This window comes from Sapajus apella, unplaced genomic scaffold (assembly GCF_009761245.1).
Source record: "Sapajus apella isolate SASKATOON/1434 unplaced genomic scaffold, GSC_monkey_1.0 scaffold68, whole genome shotgun sequence".
In the NCBI taxonomy this organism is placed as follows: Eukaryota; Metazoa; Chordata; class Mammalia; order Primates; family Cebidae; genus Sapajus; species Sapajus apella.
The window spans coordinates 4,383,426-4,402,481 of NW_022437008.1; the positions used below are offsets into that span (position 1 = coordinate 4,383,426).

Consider the following 19,056-nt stretch of genomic DNA (forward strand, 5'->3'; position numbering starts at 1 on the left):
CTCATGCTGAAATTTAGTCCCCAGTATGGTGTCTTAGGAGATAGGGTTTAGTGGGAGGTGCTTGGCTCATGGGGGCTGGTTCCTCTTGAACAGATTAATGCCCTCCCTCAAGGGTGAGTGAGCACTTGTTCAACTCATTCTCAAGAAAGCTGGTTTTAAAAAAAGCCTGTCACCTTTCTCCTCTCTCACCAGGTGATCTCTGCTCTGCACACACTGGCTCCCCTTTACCTTCCATCATGAATGGAAGCAGCCTGAGGTCCTCACCAGAAGCCAAACAGACACAGGTGCCATGCTTCTTGTACAACCTGAAGAGACACGCACCAAATAAACCTCTTTTCTTTATAAATTACCCAGCCTCAGGCATCCTTTATAGTAACACAATATGAACTAAGACATCTATTATACTTGAATTAGTTCCACTCTAACACTTTGAAAAGTGATCAGCATCTATGTTTAAATACCAAAACTAGCAATATCCATGGAATTTTTTTTTTTTTTTTTTTTTTTTGAGACAGAGTCTTGTTCTGTGTCACCAGGCACCAGGCTGAAGTGCAGTGGCGCGATCTTGGCCCACTGCAACCTCTGCCTCCTGGGTTCAAGCAATTCTTCTGCCTCAGTCTCCCAAGTAGCTGGGACTACAGGCACTTGCCACCACTCCCAGCTAATTTTTTGTATTTTTGTAGAGATGGGGTTTCACCATGTTGGCCAGGATGGTCTTGATCTCTTGACCTCGTGATCCGCCCGCCTCGGCCTCCCAAAGTGCTAGGATTACAGGCGTAAGCCACTGCACCCGGCCTATTTTTTTCAACAATTCTAGCACTATTTACTTCCATTAAAATTTTTGAAACATGCCTGCTCTTAAAATCCATCACCAAAGAACACAGACGCCTTAAAACATGAGATCCCCCTTGTGAAAAAAAGCAAGCTAAAATTTATTCACCTCTTTCACTATTCCTACAATAATAGGACCACTTATTTATATTCTAATCATTTCATTCCCAAACATCATGTTTCCTGCCCCCAACTGCCAAATCCATAATAGATTAGTCTGAGTTCAACAGTGATGAGCACAAGTCGTACTAACACAATAACACACGTCAAAGGATGTTATTACCAATAACAGCAACAACTCTTAAAGCACAATTTCAAGCAACCACCCTTTTTTTTTTTTACCACTACCACTCAAGTTGGCAGATCATTTGCCCGTATACCCACCCTTCCAGCATTTTATTTTATTTTTTGAAACATGGTTTTGTTCTCTCACCTAGACTGAAATGCAGTGGCATGATCATGGCTCACTGCAGCCTCAACCTCAGGGCTCAAACGATCCTCTCACCTCACTCTCCCAAGTAGCTGGGACAACAGGCATGTGCCACAATGCCTGGCTACTTTCTATTTTAAGTAGAGATGGCGTTTTGCTATGTTGCCCAGGCTGGTCCTGAACTCCTGGTCTCAAGCAACTCACCCACTTCAGCCAAAGTGCTGGGTGGATTACAGGCTTGAGCCACTGTGCCCAGCTTACCATCATTTTAAAGACTCTCCTTTGAAAACAAAACAAAACAAAACAAAACAAAACAAAACAAAACAAAACAAAACAAAACAAAACAGAAACCTCTCTTGATTCTGTGGTTTACCCTGCAGTAGATAGGAGCCGCAGGGTGAACCACAGAATCAGGAGAGTGGCAACATTTCTCAAGAGGTATGCATGCCTCCTGTCTCTACCTTTTGCTTTTCTTTCTCTCCTACCACTATAATTAACATTTTGCCACATTTCCTTCCTAAATTTGTTCCATGGATTTTTATGTAGTTGAAATAATACTGCATATGCAAACTGTAATCACACTTCTTTCCCCTAATTATTACAGAACTGTTCTTAACAGTCTAAAATATTTTTAAACTCTATATGTAACTTTGAGGGTTCCTCAAATGGGCCCTCAACATTGTCTGGTGAGTTAATTCACTGTCCCACTGCAGTTTTTATTGTTGACTTATTTCTTTCTCACTCTCTTTTAAATACTCTATAATGAGGTTTTTGTTCCTCTCATTTCCAAACCCACCTTGTCAGGGTCACCAGCACTTTTCATCTTGCCAAATCCAATGGCCAGTTTTCAGCCTTCCTCTTACTTGACCTTTTAGCATCGTCTCTCTGTTAACTGCTTCCTCCTGGCTTCCAGTACACTGCATTCCTTCCTCCTAGGTCACAGGTTACTCAGGTAGTCCTCAATTTCCTTTGCTAGATTTTTTTCCTGACTGAATGCTGGAACACCGCATGGTTTAGTCCTTGAACTGTACCTTGCCTTCCATCTAAACCAATTATCTTCAAAATCTCATCCAGTTCCTCGATACAAAGATTAATCCCATATTTATCTCTTCAGTCCTGACTATCCCTCCACAGGCTTCCAAATGCATATCTAACTTTACCACACGGATACCTAATGAGAATATCAAACACCAAACTCTTGACTTCCTTCTCCAGATTTCCAAACCCTGATGCCTCTATTGCCAATCTTCAAAATAACTCCATTATGAAGGTATTAATTCTACCTTCAAAATATAACCTGTTCTCATCACGTCCACATATTAAACCCACTATTATCTTTAGTGTGAACTTCTGAACTAGTCGTCTGATTAGTCTTCCTGCTTTCATTCTTACCCTCACTGCCCACATAGCGCTCAAAGTGACCTTTAAACGAAGATCCTTTACTTATCTGCAAAAAATCAGCCAGGGGCTCACTATCACACTGAGAATAAAATCTTACTGCTTGCAATGGCCAAGAAGGTCCTACATGATCTGATCTCTGCCTGTTTCTCTAACCTTGCCTCTAATTTTCACTTTCAGTGGCCACACTGATTGTCAAGCAAGTGAAGCTTAATTTCTTTCAGGATCTTCTGTTCTCTCTGCCTGAACACACATTTATTTCCCTGATTTATAGCCAACTTTATTCAGGTCTCAAGTCAAATGTTACCTCCCTTGAGCTATATCATTCCTGGTACTAACCTATGAACATAGCAAGCTCTCAACAGATATGTGCTTGCTGGAGATACTTATCGAAGTTTAACTGTAAAAGAGTAACTGGGAAAGAATACTAATTTGAAAAATAGATAAAAGCAATGTCCCCAAAAGATACCAGACCAAAGGTTTTATTTAAAAAAAAAAAAGAGAGAATGTAAAAAATAAGAGTGGTAAGTGGGAAATGGGAGGGAGGTTCCACTGGGAATTCATAGACATAACCTTCCTGTTCTCCCTAGGTCTCAAGCCTTCTTTCCACAGGTCTTTGAAGAGAGCTTCACACAAACATCTCAAAGTGCTGCCACCTACAGATCAGCTGTATTATTAGTAGCAATAGCTGACACTGTGTGACCAGCCCTTATTCACCTTAACTGTCTTCTTGTCATGGTTCTCATCACCATCCAGGGCTCCCTTCCTTGCTCCAATAAGGAAAATACATTTGGTTTAGGGACTGCATATCCAGCTTAAAATAAAGGAAATGGTACACGGTCATGCTAAGGGATTCCCAGATTCAAATCCAGTCTATTGGCTAACAAAGAAAGGAGACACTGACAGGAAGTGACAGGGAAAGATGTGACAATCTAAAGGATGAGAAATAAAAAGACAAACAGTGGAGCTCTCCATTCCTACTTCCACTCAAACTTAAGCCTTTCCTTAGGGAATGGAGATCAGAAATTGACAATGAATGAGGCAGAAATGATGGGGAACAAATTCTGAATCTTATGTAGGATGATCTTACCCAATGAGATCAGGTTGCTGTAGTTCTCCAACATCACATCCCTGTACAAGTCCCTCTGAGCAGGGTCCAGGCATTCCCATTCCTCCTGAGAGAAGTCAATGGCCACATCCCTGAAAGTCACCAACAACTGAAACAACAAATCCATCATTTGTGAAAATATGGCAATGATTCTGAAGTGAAATGAGAAGAAAATGGAGGCGGTAATCGAAGGAAGGGGGTAACACAAAACAACAGGAAATTGGCTGCCTAAACCATAGTATTCTCTATCATTCCTATTGCCACAGACAAAACTTCCTCTGTACAACAGAACAATTCCATTATCCAGAAAGGTCTGAAAATTTAAAAAGCCAGCTGTGTGCAGTTTCTCATTTCAACAAAACACTGCATGCATTTATTTCACAGCAGATTTTAATTGCACAGATTAGGCTTTCAAATCCTTAATAACTAGTACATTCTCAATAAATACAAGTTCTTGTTCTCCCTTCTGCTTTTAAAGAAAAAGACTTTTAAAAATATTTTTTTCCAAACAATGTTTACCAAATCTCTAGGTGAGAAAATAAAATTTGAATATAACCTAAGAATTTTTTGAACACTCAGATTCATCAAGTTACAATATAATGTTACAGAATAAAATGGACATGTGATATTTCTGTTTTATATACAAAATGATCTGCTTATGTGGGAGTATTTGAATTGACAAATTCTCTAATGACTTTGGGCTCTTAGAATCTATAATTCATAAGACAGTATGCATCTGGCATGTTTCATTTGCTCCTACTTTCCATGTTCCTAGGCTATGGCAAGGTAGGCTAGGATGCCAGTACAGGTGCACAGAGACATCACTCTGAACTGGTACATTACAGGAAATCCCAAGGTAAACTTGACTATGATCGTCCTCTCTCATTGGTTCCTAGGCAAGAAGGCTGCGGTAGGCAGAATAAAGGCCCCCCTGCCCCAGCAAAGCGTGTCCACAACCTAATCCCCGAAACAGTATCAGTACTGACTCAATGTTAAAGAAAAGCTTGGTTGCTTAAATATAATTATTAATTTGCTTGAATTTGTAGATTATTCACTCAAACAGCCTCAGGAAAACAGGACCTTCAACAGAGATGAGAGAAAATATGCAGACTAACAACTCTGGGAATAGGCTGACCAGCCTGATAAGAATAGGCTGACAGCAACTACAGAAGGCCACAAAACATTGACCAAGAAAGCAATGGCCAAGAAGTCAATGACCTGAGACTGCACGTTTCACAAGAATGTTTTGATCATCATTTTTCCTGATTTCCCTTAAAAATCCCTGATGTGGAAACACAACTCAGTGAAGTGGTCTTTGAACACTAGTCCACTGCCTCCCCTGAGATGCTGGCTTCTTGAATAAAGCTAACCTTCCTTTCACCAATGCTCATCTCTTGAGTTTTTGGCTTTCAAGTGACGAGTGGCCTGGAGCTGAGTTTGGTTACAAAACCTATGCATACCTTACCTTACATGGCAAAAGGGACTTAAGAAGGGCAATTAAATGAAGGACCTTGAGAGGGGATTATCCTGGATTATCTGGTTGGGCCCAATGTAATCACATGGGTATTTATAAGTGATAGAGCAAGGCAGGTGAGTAAGAGAAGCAGATGTGATGATGAGAGCAAAGGTCAAAATGTTGTGATTGCTGGCTTTGAAAACAGATGGAGGCCACAAACCAGGGGCCGTGGACAACCCTTAGAACCAGAAAAAGATAAGGAAACAGATTCTCCAGTCATCTAGAACCTCCAGAAGGAACACGGCTCTGCTAATACTTTGATATTATCCCTGTTGACTGATTTTCAGACTTCTGACCAGCAGGCATATAAATCATAATTGTATTGATTTAAGCTCCTAAATTAGTGGTTATTAGTTACAGCAGCAACAGGAAACTATATCAGGAACAAGAGCCCTTCCTTCATAGGACCAAATTTAGAAGCGTCACAGAAAATCTTGCCATACACTGAGACTAGAAATATCCCACCAAAAATGCTGTCACTTTGAAGTGTAAAACTCAGGTTTGTAGAGAAGATCAAACTTTGTCATGTGTCACATTTAAACACTCATTTCTACTTCACCAAACTGTGGTACTAATGTGTACCGTTCTTAAAAGGAGGTACTTCTGTTCCCTCAGAGCTCTTGGCAGAAGACTATGCATGTGGACAATGTAGAAATACCTTGTCAAATGAACATCTAAAATGTGTATGAAGAAGGGACAAGCATTGAGGAGAAGGGCTCTTTGGTACTACGGCTTGCTAGAATGGGAGAGTAGTTTGGGAGCAGTTCCCTTAAGGGACCAAACAAGGCAGAAAATTCTGGGATAAATAAATCTGGTATTCACATTATATAACAAAATAATTGTGTTTCAAAAAGGAAAGAAACAGTAACTCACATGGGGCATGGTTTTTTAGAACTGTCAGAAGTGATCAGTTTTCTGGGTTCCTCTCCTGGAGGTGTGTGAAGTCCACAGAAGCCAGTGCTGCAGAAGGAAAAAAAGCTACAAGATTAGACTTGGCTCACAGCCCACAAAATTAACTCCTCAGAACTACCTTTATGTCCCCACTTTTGGGAGTTTGGAAAAAATCTCGGTCCTTCCACAAACCCAATGGAAGCCAGCAGAAGGGATTCAGGCCAGACCTTTCCTTAATCTCCGTGGTAAACAGGACCCTAGGTGCTGCTACTTTCCCACAGCATCTTCTCCTCCACAGTAGCACAGGGACACGCCCAGGGAGCCCTACACTATCCCCCTGGACCCAAACACTAAGTGAGGTGCTTTGCTCCCAATCTTTTTTTTTTTTTTTTTGAGACGGAATTTCACTCATGTTACCCAGGCTGGAGTGCAATGGCCCGATCTTGGCTCACCGCAACCTCCGCCTCCTGGGTTCAGGCAATTCTCCTGCCTCAGCCTCCTGAGTAGCTGGGATTACAGGCACACGCCACCATGCCCAGCTAATTTTTTGTAGTTTTAGTAGAGACGAGGTTTCACCATGTTGACCAGGATGGTCTCGATCTCTTGACCTCGTGATCCACCCGCCTCGGCCTCCCAAAGTGCTGGGATTACAGGCTTGAGCCACCGCGCCCGGCCCTGCTCCCATCTTAGGAAGGGGCTTCAGAGACCAAAATGTGGCCTCCTTTCAGACATCATGAACATCAGCTAGACTCACAGACATTTCATAGACACATCAGGGTCAACAGATGAAAACAGTCTCTATCAGAACACAAATGCCTGAGTTCATGGTCACAGCCTCATCCTGATTTATGATTCCCAGAATCTTGCAGTCAAGCATACCCTAAGTCTCAATCATGACAATTTATAATTTTCTTTTTTTTTTTTTTGAGACGGAGTTTCACTCTTGTTACCCAGGCTGGAGAGCAATGGCGCAATCTCGGCTCGGCGCAATCTCGGCTCACCGCAACCTCCGCCTCCTGGGTTCAGGCAATTCTCCTGCCTCAGCCTCCTGAGTAACTGGGATTACAGGCATGTGCCACCATGCCCAGCTGATTTTTTGTATTTTTAGTAGAGACGGGGTTTCACCATGTTGACCAGGATGGTCTCGATCTCGACCTCGTGATCCACCCGCCTCGGCCTCCCAAAGTGCTGGGATTACAGGCGTGAGCCACTGCGCCCGGCCGACAATTTATAATTTTCTTCATTAAGCATGTGAGAGCCTCTTTCTGAGGCTATCTAGGGGGGTCCCACCCTAAGTCACCTCATTAGCACGAACTCAGATGTGATCAAAAGTGGTTTATTATGCATAACAAGAGACATTCTCATCACTCAAAATATTCCAAAGATTTTTAGGAGCTCTGTGCCAGAAACAAAGAACAAAGACCAAATTTATTTCTTCTTCATGTTGCTGTTCAGATGGGCTCTCTCTCTATTGCCCAGGCTGGAGTGCAGTGGTAGGATCACAGCTCATTGCACCTTTGACCTCCTGGGCACAAGTGATCCTAACTCAACCTCCTACCTCAACCTCCTGATAGCTGGGAACCACAGGTGCACACCACCACAACCATCTAATTTTTAAAAATATTTTGTAGAAATGGGGGGCTTACTGTGTTGCTCAGGATGGTCTTTAACTCCTGGGCTCAAGCAATCCTCTCACCTCAGCCTCCCTAAGTGCTGAGATTACAGGCATGAGCCACTATGCCCAGCCTGTATTTTTTTTTTTTTTTTTTTTGAGACGGAGTTTCGCTCTTGTTACCCAGGCTGGAGTGCAATGGCACGATCTCGGCTCACTGCAACTTCCGCCTCCCGGGTTCAGGCAATTCTCCTGCCTCAGCCTCCTGAGTTGCAGGGATTACAGGCACGCGCCACCATGCCCAGCTAATTTTTTGTATTTTTAGTAGAGACAGGGTTTCACCATGTTGACCAGGATGGTCTCGATCTCTTGACCTCGTGATCCACCTGCCTCGGCCTCCCACAGTGCTGGGATTACAGGCTTGAGCCACCGTGCCCGGCCCCTGTATTTCTTATTATACCACAAATACTAATGCAAAATTCTGAAATAAAATACTAGGAAACAAAAATCCACAAGCACTTTCTTTTTAAAAGTCATGATTAACTTGGACTTGCCCACTATCAAAAAGTTGATTTGATATTAGAATGTACATTGATACAATTCATGATGAAACCACCTCTGTAGAATCGTAAAAAATGAGAAAAATCTAACATGACTGACTCCATTTTGCTTCTGAACTTACAGGCTAAAACTCTGTTTTACATATTCTAGTATGGAGGCTGAGATAACTATGAGAAGGCTTTAGTTTATAGTTAAATTTGGAGGGAAGGAAAACTGACTCCCCTCCTTGCTTGGAGACTAGAGGCACATTCATAAAGCAAGGTTAAAATTATGGCAGAGGCTTGGATTTTGCTTAAAGTCTGGGCATAAACAATGACCTGCCAGTGCTTAGTTTTTTTTTTTGTAAACTGCTTACTTCCCCAGTCACAGTAACTGCAGGTCACAAAATTTATAATTTTCTCAAGTACTCCTATAGATAATAACACATTAATGAAACCTAAAGAAGTAGTCTTTGAGATATTTTTCCAGATTTAGCATTTTGGTAGGCCAAGAGATGTCACCTGTTCCTGAGAACTACCCCTACCAGCTCCTAGAAGTGACTCAGCTGTCTGAAGACACCATTAGAAGCTCCTGTGATTTCACTGCCAGCCAGTCAATTTCTCCAGTTCCCCAGCCCTCTGCCTGCCAAAGTACCCTTTAGAAACCCTAGCCTCCAAATTCTTGGTGAGATGGGCTTGAGAGATTTCTTCCAATTCTCCTTGCTTGGACAGCCCTGAAATAATGATAATAATAATAATAGTTATTATTATTATTATGTGAGACAGAGTCTCACTCTGTCACCCAGGCTGGAGTGCAGTGGCGCAATCTCAGCTCACTGCAACCTCTGCCTCCTGGGTTCAAGCGATTCTCCTGCCTCAGCCTCCCAAGTAGTTGGGACCACAGGTGTGTGTGCCACCACATCCAACTAATTTTTGTATTTTTAGTAGAAATGGGGTTTCACCATGTTGATCAGGATGGTCTCGATCTCTTGACCTCGTGATCCGCCCACCTTGGCCTCCCAAAGTGTAGAGATTACAAGTGTGAGCCATTGCACCTGGCCCCTGAGATTATTAAATTCTGTTTTGCTGCAATATCTGCCGTTCTCAATGGTTTTGGGGGAGCAACAGGCAGGAACAATCTATCAGGCTGTGATAATGATAATAACGGATCTGTGGAAAAGAATCATATTATCTCTGTAAGGGTCAAAAAACACCGGGAAAATTCACTATCCATTCCTGAAAAACACTAAAAATAGAAATTGATGGCTATTTTAACATGATAGAAACAAGGCAAGAATACTCACGACTTTCACTACTATCTACCATTATATGAAAGTTTATCAACCAATGTAAAAAAACAATAGGCAGTAAGAACAGGAAAAGAAGATGTGAAACCCTCTATACCTGCAGATATGATCACACGCCTGAGAAAAACCCATGAGACTCAATGAAAACAAAAACCTCCAACAAATAAGAGAAATTAAACTAGCAGGATATAAAGTTAGCATTAAAAGAAATGGCTTTTATATATAAAACAATAACTACACAGAAAATATAACAAAAGAAAAGTCATAAAAAAGGCAAAATACCAAGGCATAAGCCTAACAAGAATGCATAAAACATATAGGAGAAAAAATGTAAAATACTCCTGTAACACATAAAAATAGATTTTAACAAATGGTTAGAATAATGTTTCTCAACCTAGTTTCCATTTTCCCTACAGGAGCAATTTTAGATATTTATTTTCTAAATCATACCCCCAAGATGAAATTTTAATAGGAAAAATATACTAGATATCTATTTATGTGTTATATATGTATACCTGTGCTTTATAAATAAAAAGGATAAGTATAGAGCTTATTCTTCGTATTCAAAACAGATTAAGAATGACTAAATAAGAATCCTAAGTAAAAGTTAAAACGGGCCAGGCACAGTGGCTCAGGCCTGTAATCCCAGCAGTTTGGGAAGCCGAGGCAGGTTGATCACCTGAGGTCAGGAGTTAGAGACCAGCCTGGCCAACATGGTGAAACTTCATCTCTACTAAAAATACAAAAATTAGCCTGGCGTGGTGGCACACGCCTATAATCCCAGCTACTTGGGAGGCTGAGACAGGAGAATCACTTGAACCCAGGAGGCAGAGGTTGCTGTGAGCTGACAGCACGCCACTGCACTCTAGCCTGGGCAACAGAACAAGACTCCATATCAAAAAAGAAGAAGAATAAAAACCTTTTTTTAAAAGTTAAAACAAAAGAGCTAATAGCATTTAACTTTATATTTGCTAAGTGACTTTTAATTTTTTACTCATAAATTATAATGCATCATATGACATGGAAGTCAGCAATTTATATAACATAAAAGCAATGCAATTTTTAAAATTCACTCAAAACCAGTTTTCCAGCAAAAAGTAAAACAATTAAAAAATCAATTTCTTAAAAATTTTTAGTGAACTTTTGCTAAACAGAATAAATTTTTAACTAATTAGTTGCTAGATCTTTGTTTAGATATCCTCAATGTTTTGACTTTTCAGCACTTGACACAATTGATGGATTTAACAATGTTAAGCTTTACCCAAGCCCTGTGATGTTGGAAAACCACCACCATCCCAGATACCCTCCCAGCCTTTGTGCACTGGGAAAGGGTTGAATGCAAATAACCACCCTTCCTGATATGGCTCACATAATACTCAAGGATGACTCCCTTTTCTTTTTTAACCTATGACAAAGCCAGACAGAACCTTCAAATTCCCATGCTTTGTCTCATAAATGATTAGCTGAAAAATTAGACACCATTGACCAATCTGAGCAAAATGCTCACTAACTTCACTCTACCAACTTCAGTCAGGCTTATTCTCTTCTCCCAGGTCCTGAAACTCTGGCTTGTTCTTGATCCTCAGCCATCATACTAATACAGAACAAACCCCTTACCAGGGATTCAAGCCTCTCACCAGATGACTACAGAAAAGAACATCTCTAGCTCAGCTACCCCTCCGCTCATCCCACTCCCCTGAATCTAGTTCTTTCTTGCCTGTTTACTCTTCCCTATAAAAGAAAATTTCTTTTTGCCTGACCTTTGCTGTGCTTGCAGATCTTACGCTTTGAAGTGTTCTCCCAGTGACAACACCATTTCCCTTACTGCAATGTTCCTGTGAATAAAGTCATTCCTTACCTAAGTTTGGATTTGTTTTTTTATTTCACAGCTTGAATACCTTTTGTAGAATAATAAAACAAACTACCTTAATTTAACTGTAATTTAATTCTCTAAGCCATGGCATACACAAAAGCACTGAGGGTCAAATATGGACAACATCCAATGTGCACGCAGCTCGCCGCCTCTTGAAATATGACTTCAAGATTGAGCAAGTTCTCCAACTACAGCCACCCATTTGCCATAGTTTTGTAGCACTGATCCTTTTTTTTTTTTTTTTTTGGTAGCATTGATCTTGTATACAGGATACATGTATAATTTATGAGCTGTTAACATCTATGTTGCTTGTGTGATACCAAGAAAAACCAGTAAGAGAGAGGGTAAATAATGAGAAATAGTTTACGTGCCATGGCTAACACCTGTAATCCCAGCACTTTGGGAGGCTGAGGCAGGTGGATCATGAGGTCAGGAACTCAAGACCAGACTGCCAACAATGGTGAAACCCCCTCTCTACTAAAAATACAAAAATTAGCCAGGGTGGTGGTGGGCGCTTGTAATCCCGGCTACTCGGGAGGCTAAGGCAGAGAACTGCTTGAACCCAGGAGGTAGAAGGTGCAGTGAGCCGAGATTGTGCCACTGCATTCCAGCCTGGGCGACAGAGTGAGACTCTGTCTTAAAATAATAATAATAATTATAATGAGAAATAAGATTTTGTCTCTTATTTTATAGTATAGTTGAGCTTTGAAGTGCCACAAGCCATTGTACTAAGATTTTGTCCTCCCTGCTAATCAATTTTCATCTCCTTGGAGACAATATCATCTTCATTAAGAATACATGGGTTGGTTGGGCATGGTGGCTTACATCTGTAATCCCAGGGAGGCCGAGGCAGGTGGATCACTTGAGGTCAGGAGTTTGAGACCAGTCCTGCCAACATAGCTACTAAAAATACAAAAATTAGCCAGGCGTAGTTGTGGGCACCTATAATCCCACCTACTCAGGAGGCTGAGGCAGAGAACTGCTTGAATCCGGGAGGCAGAGATGCAGTGAGCCGAGATCACACCACTGCACTCCAGCCTGGGCGACAGAGTGAGACTCTGTCTCATAATAATAATGAGAAATAAGAATCTGTTGGGTATAGTTGAGCTTTGAAGCACCACAAGCCATTGTACTATCTAAGATTTTGCCCTCCCCCATAACCAATTTTCACCTCCTTGGAGGCAATATCATCTTCATTAAGAATACATGGGTTGGCTGGGTGCAGTGGCTCACGCCTGTAACCCCAGGAAGGTTGAGGCAGGTGGATCACTTGAGGTCAGGAGTTTGAGACCAGACCAGCCAACATGGCTACTAAAAACACAAAAATTAAAATTTTGGATACTGTAAAAAATAATGAAATCATGTCCTCTGCAGCAACAGGGATATGGCTAGAGGCCATTATCCTAAGTGAATTAACACAGAAATGAAACCAAATACCACGTTCTCATTTATAAGTGGAAGCTAAGCATTGAATACACATGGACATAAAGATGAGAACATGGACACTGGCAACTACTAGAGCAGAGAGAGGAGGAGGAGGGCAAGGGATGAAAACCCACCTACCAGGTTTCTGCTCACTACCTGGGTGACTGGATTATTCATATCCCAAACGTCAGCATCACACAATACACCCATGGAACAAACTTGTACATGTACCCCCTAAATCTAAAATTAAAAGTTGAAATTTTATTTTTAAATAGTTGGATACTGGCATATAAATGAAAAAAAAGATTAATGTAACAGAATAGAATCTCTCATCTCTCGGGAAAGATGGATTATTCAGTAAATGTTACTGGAGAAAGGTAAAATTGGATCCCCATTTTATACGACATACCAAAATTAACTCCAAATATATAAGAGATCTAAATATTAAAAAATAAATTGGCCAGGCACAGTGGCTCACGCCTGTAATTCTAGTACTTTCGGAGGCCAAGGCAGGTGAATCACCTGAGGTCAGGAGTTCAAGACCAGCTTGACCAACATGGCAAAAGCCAGTCTCTACAAAATATACAAAAATTAGCTGGGTGTGGTGGCAGGTGCCTGTGGTCCCACCTACTTGGGAGGCTAAGGCAGGAGAATCATTTGAACCCAGGAGGTGAGGTTTACAGACAGCCAAGATCTTGCCACTGCACTACAGCCTGGGTGACAACAGCAAAACTCCAACTCAAAGAATAAAAAAAGAAATCATAAAAATGCTAGAAGGAAAAACAGACTGTCATTCTTAACTTCAGAGGGGAAAATTCTGTCTTACAATCATATGAATAAATGTTACTACATTTAAAAATTGCCTAAAGAATACAGACAGACAGATGACAAAATGGGAGAAAATATCTGCAACTTAAAGCAAAAACAGAGACTCCTAAAATCCAAAGAGCTGTATTTTAAAAATCAAGAGAAAATAATCAAGAGAAAGATAGAGAGTCATTATTTTAAATGGACAACAGGCAATTCACAAAAAAGAAAAGTTAATGGCCATTAAACATTTAAAATATGTTCATCCTCATTTAAATAAGAGAAATTCAAAGTGAAACTAAATTGAGAAGACTTCTGATTCCAATACCATTAAGATCCTATTGGACTAACTTCCTTAAAGATACACCTATAGATCTGGACATAATATAAAAAGCAACTAATTGAAGGTGCTGGGCAATGAACTGAAGCAGTATTCCTACAAAAAAATGCACACTTGAATTGAATCATGAGGAAACATCAAACACACATAAACTGAGAGACGATCTACAAAACAACTGGCCTGTAGATTTCAAGAAAGTCAGGATCACAAAGGATCAAAGAAAAGTCCAGGAATTGTTTCTGATTAAAACAGACTAAAGAGATGTGATAACTAAATGAAATGGTTGATCCTAGATATGACTCTGGATTGGACGCCAGATAAGGGGCAAAAAAGGCTATAAGGACAAAATTAGAAAAATTGGTAAAATTCTATGAACTCTGGATTAGACAATTATTATATCTCTGCTACATTTCTTCATTTTAATCAACGAACTACAGTTATAGTCCCTGTGCTCAGAAAATACAGTAATGTAATTATAGATAAAGGAAAATGATGTCTGAAAATTACTATCAAGTAGTTCAGAAGAAAAGTATATATGTAGAGAGAATTAGCAAACAAAAAAGCAAAATGTTAAAAACTGGTAAATATGTAAGGGCATATGAGAGTTTTTTCCTACTATTTTTGCAAATTTTCTGTAAGTGTAATATGATATCAAAATAAAATTTTTTAAAAAATCACTGCTATGTGAGTACTGATTTTTAATTAAGAGACTAAAGAGGTATAACCAAATGTAATCCATGAACCTTAAATATAGCAAAATATAAAAACCAAAAGAAATCTAAAACACATTCTCTATCTTAACAGTAGTAACAGTTGTTGTTTTCAAACAATTATATTTTAGAATAAAGAAGATATATTAATGTTTTAGCAACCAATATTGTTAGCATAAAAGAGAGATACAAGTATAAAATCAAATAAGAAAATACTCTATTGCTTGTCTGAACTGAAATATTATTATAAATTCATGATTCATGATTTATAGTTTAAAAACAAGTTATTAGCTTTGTTCCATGAAATGGCCTGCAATAAATGACAGCCCTATGGCAATGAGAAACTCTAATGCGCACGCAGTGGTCACTGTACACTATATACCACAAGAGGAATCAAAACTCCTTAGAGAAATGGCTCATTTCAGGCCTGGCATAGGAAATGTACAAGGTGATCTTGGGATCTGTTCTGCCAGAAAGCAAATACACTATCAACTCTACTAGAATCATGTCAGAAAGACATAGGAACTGCCCGGAAAGGACTACCAGTGGCTTAATAAAGAGCAGTTTGATATAAAAAAGAATAATGCTGGCAATAGTTTAAAACAAATGGTATTCAAATCAAACTCACTCACTTTTGGAACTCCTTAGAAGTTTGTAGGGCATCAACTTATTTATGTGAAAATTAGTACATGAAAATAAAGAATCAAATCAATTAATCTGCCTTTCCATATGAACTGGTTTTTTTTTTTGTTTTGAGACCGAGTTTCACTCTTGTTGCCCAGGCTGGAGTGCAATGGTGGGATCTCAGCCGCAACCTCCACCTCCCAGGTTCAAGCAATTCTCCTGCCTCAGTCTCCTGAGTAGCTAGGATTACAGGCATGTACCACTAAGCTCGGCTAATTTTATATTTTCAGTAGAGACAGAGTTTCTCCATGTTGGTAAAGCTGGTCTCAAACTCGCGACCTTAGGTGATCTGCCCACCTCAGTTTCCGAAAGTGCTGGGATTACAGGTGTGAGCCACCAGGCCTGGCTATAAACTGTATTTTAAAATAATCAAATACCTGACGAAGAAAAGTTCTTATATATAGAAGAACTGTAACTAATAAATGCTGAAGGAACTGAGTGAATTTTTACAAATCACCATATGTAACCCTTAATGAAATAATGGGCAGGTCTGGTGCCTCATGCCTGTAATCCCAGCACTTTTGGAGGCTGAGGTGGGTGGATTACATGAGATCAGGAATTGGAAATCAGCCTGGGCAACATGGTAAAACCCCATCTCTACTAAAAATACAAAAATTAGCTGGATGTGGTGGCACATGCCTGCAATCCCAGCTACTTGGGAAGCTGAGGCAGGAGAATCACTTGAACCAGGAGTTGGAGGCTGCAGTGAGCTGAGATCGCACTGCTGCATTCCAGCCTGGGTGACAGAGGGAAAAAAAATGAATGAATCTTGGTATCAATCATAAGTGGACGTTATAATCTTTAGGTCAGTGCTTCCTATCCTTTTTAAAATTTTTCATAGTCACATCCCTAGGAGCCTTTTTAGATACCTTTTCTCTAATAGCCACCACTCTCATGAAATTTGATTACCGCAGATATACTATATATATATATCTACTGTGGCTCTTTGGAGGACCACAGATCATCGTAATACCTATGAGTTTTTGGGCTCTTCCTTGTCACAAACAAGTTTGAGATATCCTCCACCCTCATTGAGAATGCATGCTAATTTAGGTGCAAAAAAGGAAAGGATTAAATGAACAACATTTAAACACATCAATATGACATCACTGAAAGTGGGACACCTGACTGTAAGGGCCTCATGATGCAATGTAATAGGAAGTGCACAGTGCCAACTATGAATTACTTTTCCCTAAAAAGGTGATTTAGGAAAATCTGATCTGAATCTGATCAAGCCTCTAGATCTAGCTGCCTGTTTACAGAAATATGAAGGAATGGAAAACAATTATATGACAGTACAAGGAAGCAGTTAGCTAAAAGCAGAATACAGAATATTCTACAGGACAAATGATCTAGTTTTTCTACAAATCAGCAGCATCAATTAAAACAAACCAAAACAAAACACAGGAGGGAAACTGTCATGGATTAAAGAAGTTCAAGAGTTTTAGCCACCAAGTGCAATGTGTGAATTCTATTTTGATCCAGATTTCAACAAACCTACTGTAAAAATATGTCTTTGAAAGAATTGGGAAAATTTGAATATGGGGGTATACCCATATTCAAAAATTTTTAATTTCATATTATGAACTAACTACCATGCTGTTATACCAACATAAGAAACAAACTTATTGTTAGTTTTGTTTGTTTTTTGTTTTTTTGAGACGGAGTTTCGCTCTTGTTACCCAGGCTGGAGTGCAATGGCGCGATCTCGGCTCACCGCAACCTCCGCCTCCTGGGTTCAGGCAATTCTCCTGCCTCAGCCTCCTGAGTAGCTGGGATTACAGGCACGCACCACCATGCCCAGCTAATGTTTTTGTAGTTTTAGTAGAGACGGGGTTTCACCATGTTGACCAGGATGGTCTCGATCTCTTGACCTCGTGATCCACCCGCCTCGGCCTCCCAAAGTGCTGGGATTACAGGCTTGAGCCACCGCGCCCGGCCAGTTTTGTTTGTTTTTGAGATGGAGTCTTGCTCTGTCGCCCAGGCTGGAGTGCAATGGCGTGATCTTGGCTCACTGCAACCTCCGCCTCCTGGGTTCAAGCAATTTTTCTGCCTCAGTCTCCCAAGTAGCTGGGATTACAGGCACCCGCCACCACGCCCGGCTAAATTTTGTATTTTTAGTAGAGATGGCGTTTCATCATGTTGGCCAGGCTGTTCTAGAACTCCTGACCTTGTGATCCGCCAGCCTTGGCTTCCCAAAGTGCTAAGATTACAGGCGTGAGCCACGACGCCCGACCCTGTTAGTTATTTTTTTTTTAATGTTAGTATAACAGCATCGTGGTTATTTTAAAATATAATGTCCTTTTTGGTCATATATGTATAGGAGGATAAAATGCAATTTTGAAATACTACAGGAAAATAGGGGGAAGGATTGATACAAACGTATCTACAGATGCTTTTAATTACAAGTAGGTGTTGGACATGTTGGGATTTGTAGTATTCTCTATCCTGCTTGAAAACATCCACAATAGTTAAAATTTAAAAAGTCTTCAAATTTTCCTCCAGAAAAATAGTTATTTTTCATCAAAACTTTAGACCATTAGGTGGAAAGGAGAGGTGTAGCGTGGGTGGGGAGTGGAGCTTGACTGATTAACCCATCCCCGGAGCATCATTTACAGGGTGCCTAAGGACCAGTCACTAGAATGGCTGGTTCTTCGTTAGGAAGACGTTGCTGGAGGTAAAAAATGTTTCGGAAAGGAAGAAATGTGAGGTTAGAAAGAAAATAGGAACTTCACACAAGACTTTCCGAAGTGCGATATTCTTTTCCTCTGGGTGCCTCTCTTAGAAAACGCAGAACAGAGAAAAGAAAAAAGAATCAGAGCATCAGCGCTCTCACAGCAGACAAAACAATTTAGAATCACACCAACCTCAAGAGAGGGATTAGTCTCCTCACAGGGTTCTCGAGCTGGAATACGACATCTTTAACAGTGGTCTTTTCCTAAGACACCTCCAGGGGTAAAGCCTCACTATCAGGGCAACTTCAAAAGAGCCTTTCTCCGCCAAGGAACTGCAGCAGCTGTAGCCGCGCGATTCTCAGCCGTCCGTGTCACACGAGGAGTACTGAGGCCTGGGAGGGGCCTAGGGGTAGGAGCATTACCAGGCGGCAGGTGAGCCCACCCCACGGCCGCACAAGCGCACACGCACACGTCCAGAGCGGAGGAACACTACTGGTAACACACGCCTCTCTAGGCTCCCTATCCCAAAGTGATGATGCCGATTTTACCCGCGGATAGGGGCTCCAGGGTGCACACTCATAAATTCGGAAAGGAGGAACACAAGTAGCACCACGCCCCCGTCGCTCCCGGAACCAAAGTGACGACTCCTCCGCACTCTCAAGGCCAACTTCCACAAGTAATTAGCCTAGAGCACTGTCCCTTTCCTGTCAGCACTGAGCCCCAGCCAGGACACCGGTATTCTCAGCACCATACAGGAGCTTCCTTTTCGAAGCTGCAACCCAAAAGCGGCGAGCCGCTCCGGGTGAGGCCACCTACTCACCTGGCGGCTGCAAAGAAGCTCCGTGCGTCAAGACGTAACGGCGTTAAGTGTACAACGCGTAAGTGACGTGGGGGCCTTCGGGAAACGTAG

At 41.0% G+C, this 19,056-nt stretch overlaps 2 protein-coding genes across 9 annotated transcripts in view; both read right to left on the minus strand.

The window, feature by feature from the left end:
- Positions 1-3,803, minus strand: part of ZNF793 (zinc finger protein 793) — a 53,832-nt gene extending 50,029 nt beyond the window's left edge. The window contains exon 1 of the mRNA XM_032249448.1: positions 3,750-3,803. The gene's annotated coding sequence lies outside the window, so the exon portion shown is untranslated. The remainder of the gene's footprint in view (positions 1-3,749) is intronic.
- Positions 1-19,053, minus strand: part of ZNF571 (zinc finger protein 571) — a 30,529-nt gene extending 11,476 nt beyond the window's left edge. Inside the window, exons 1-4 of one of the 8 annotated variants that reach the window (XM_032249375.1) lie at positions 18,967-19,053; positions 6,157-6,243; positions 3,750-3,876; positions 190-305 (exon numbers count right to left, since the gene is read on the minus strand). In XM_032249375.1, coding sequence (XP_032105266.1) covers positions 190-305; positions 3,750-3,829 — 196 coding nt within the window. In that variant the 5' untranslated portion in view covers positions 3,830-3,876; positions 6,157-6,243; positions 18,967-19,053. Of the gene's footprint in view, positions 1-189; positions 306-3,749; positions 3,877-6,156; positions 6,244-15,419; positions 15,539-16,444; positions 17,157-18,338 lie in introns of those variants that run through there. The other 7 variants (XM_032249376.1, XM_032249378.1, XM_032249377.1 and 4 more) reach the window with 7 other exon arrangements.
- Between the last annotated feature and the right edge of the window lie 3 nt (positions 19,054-19,056).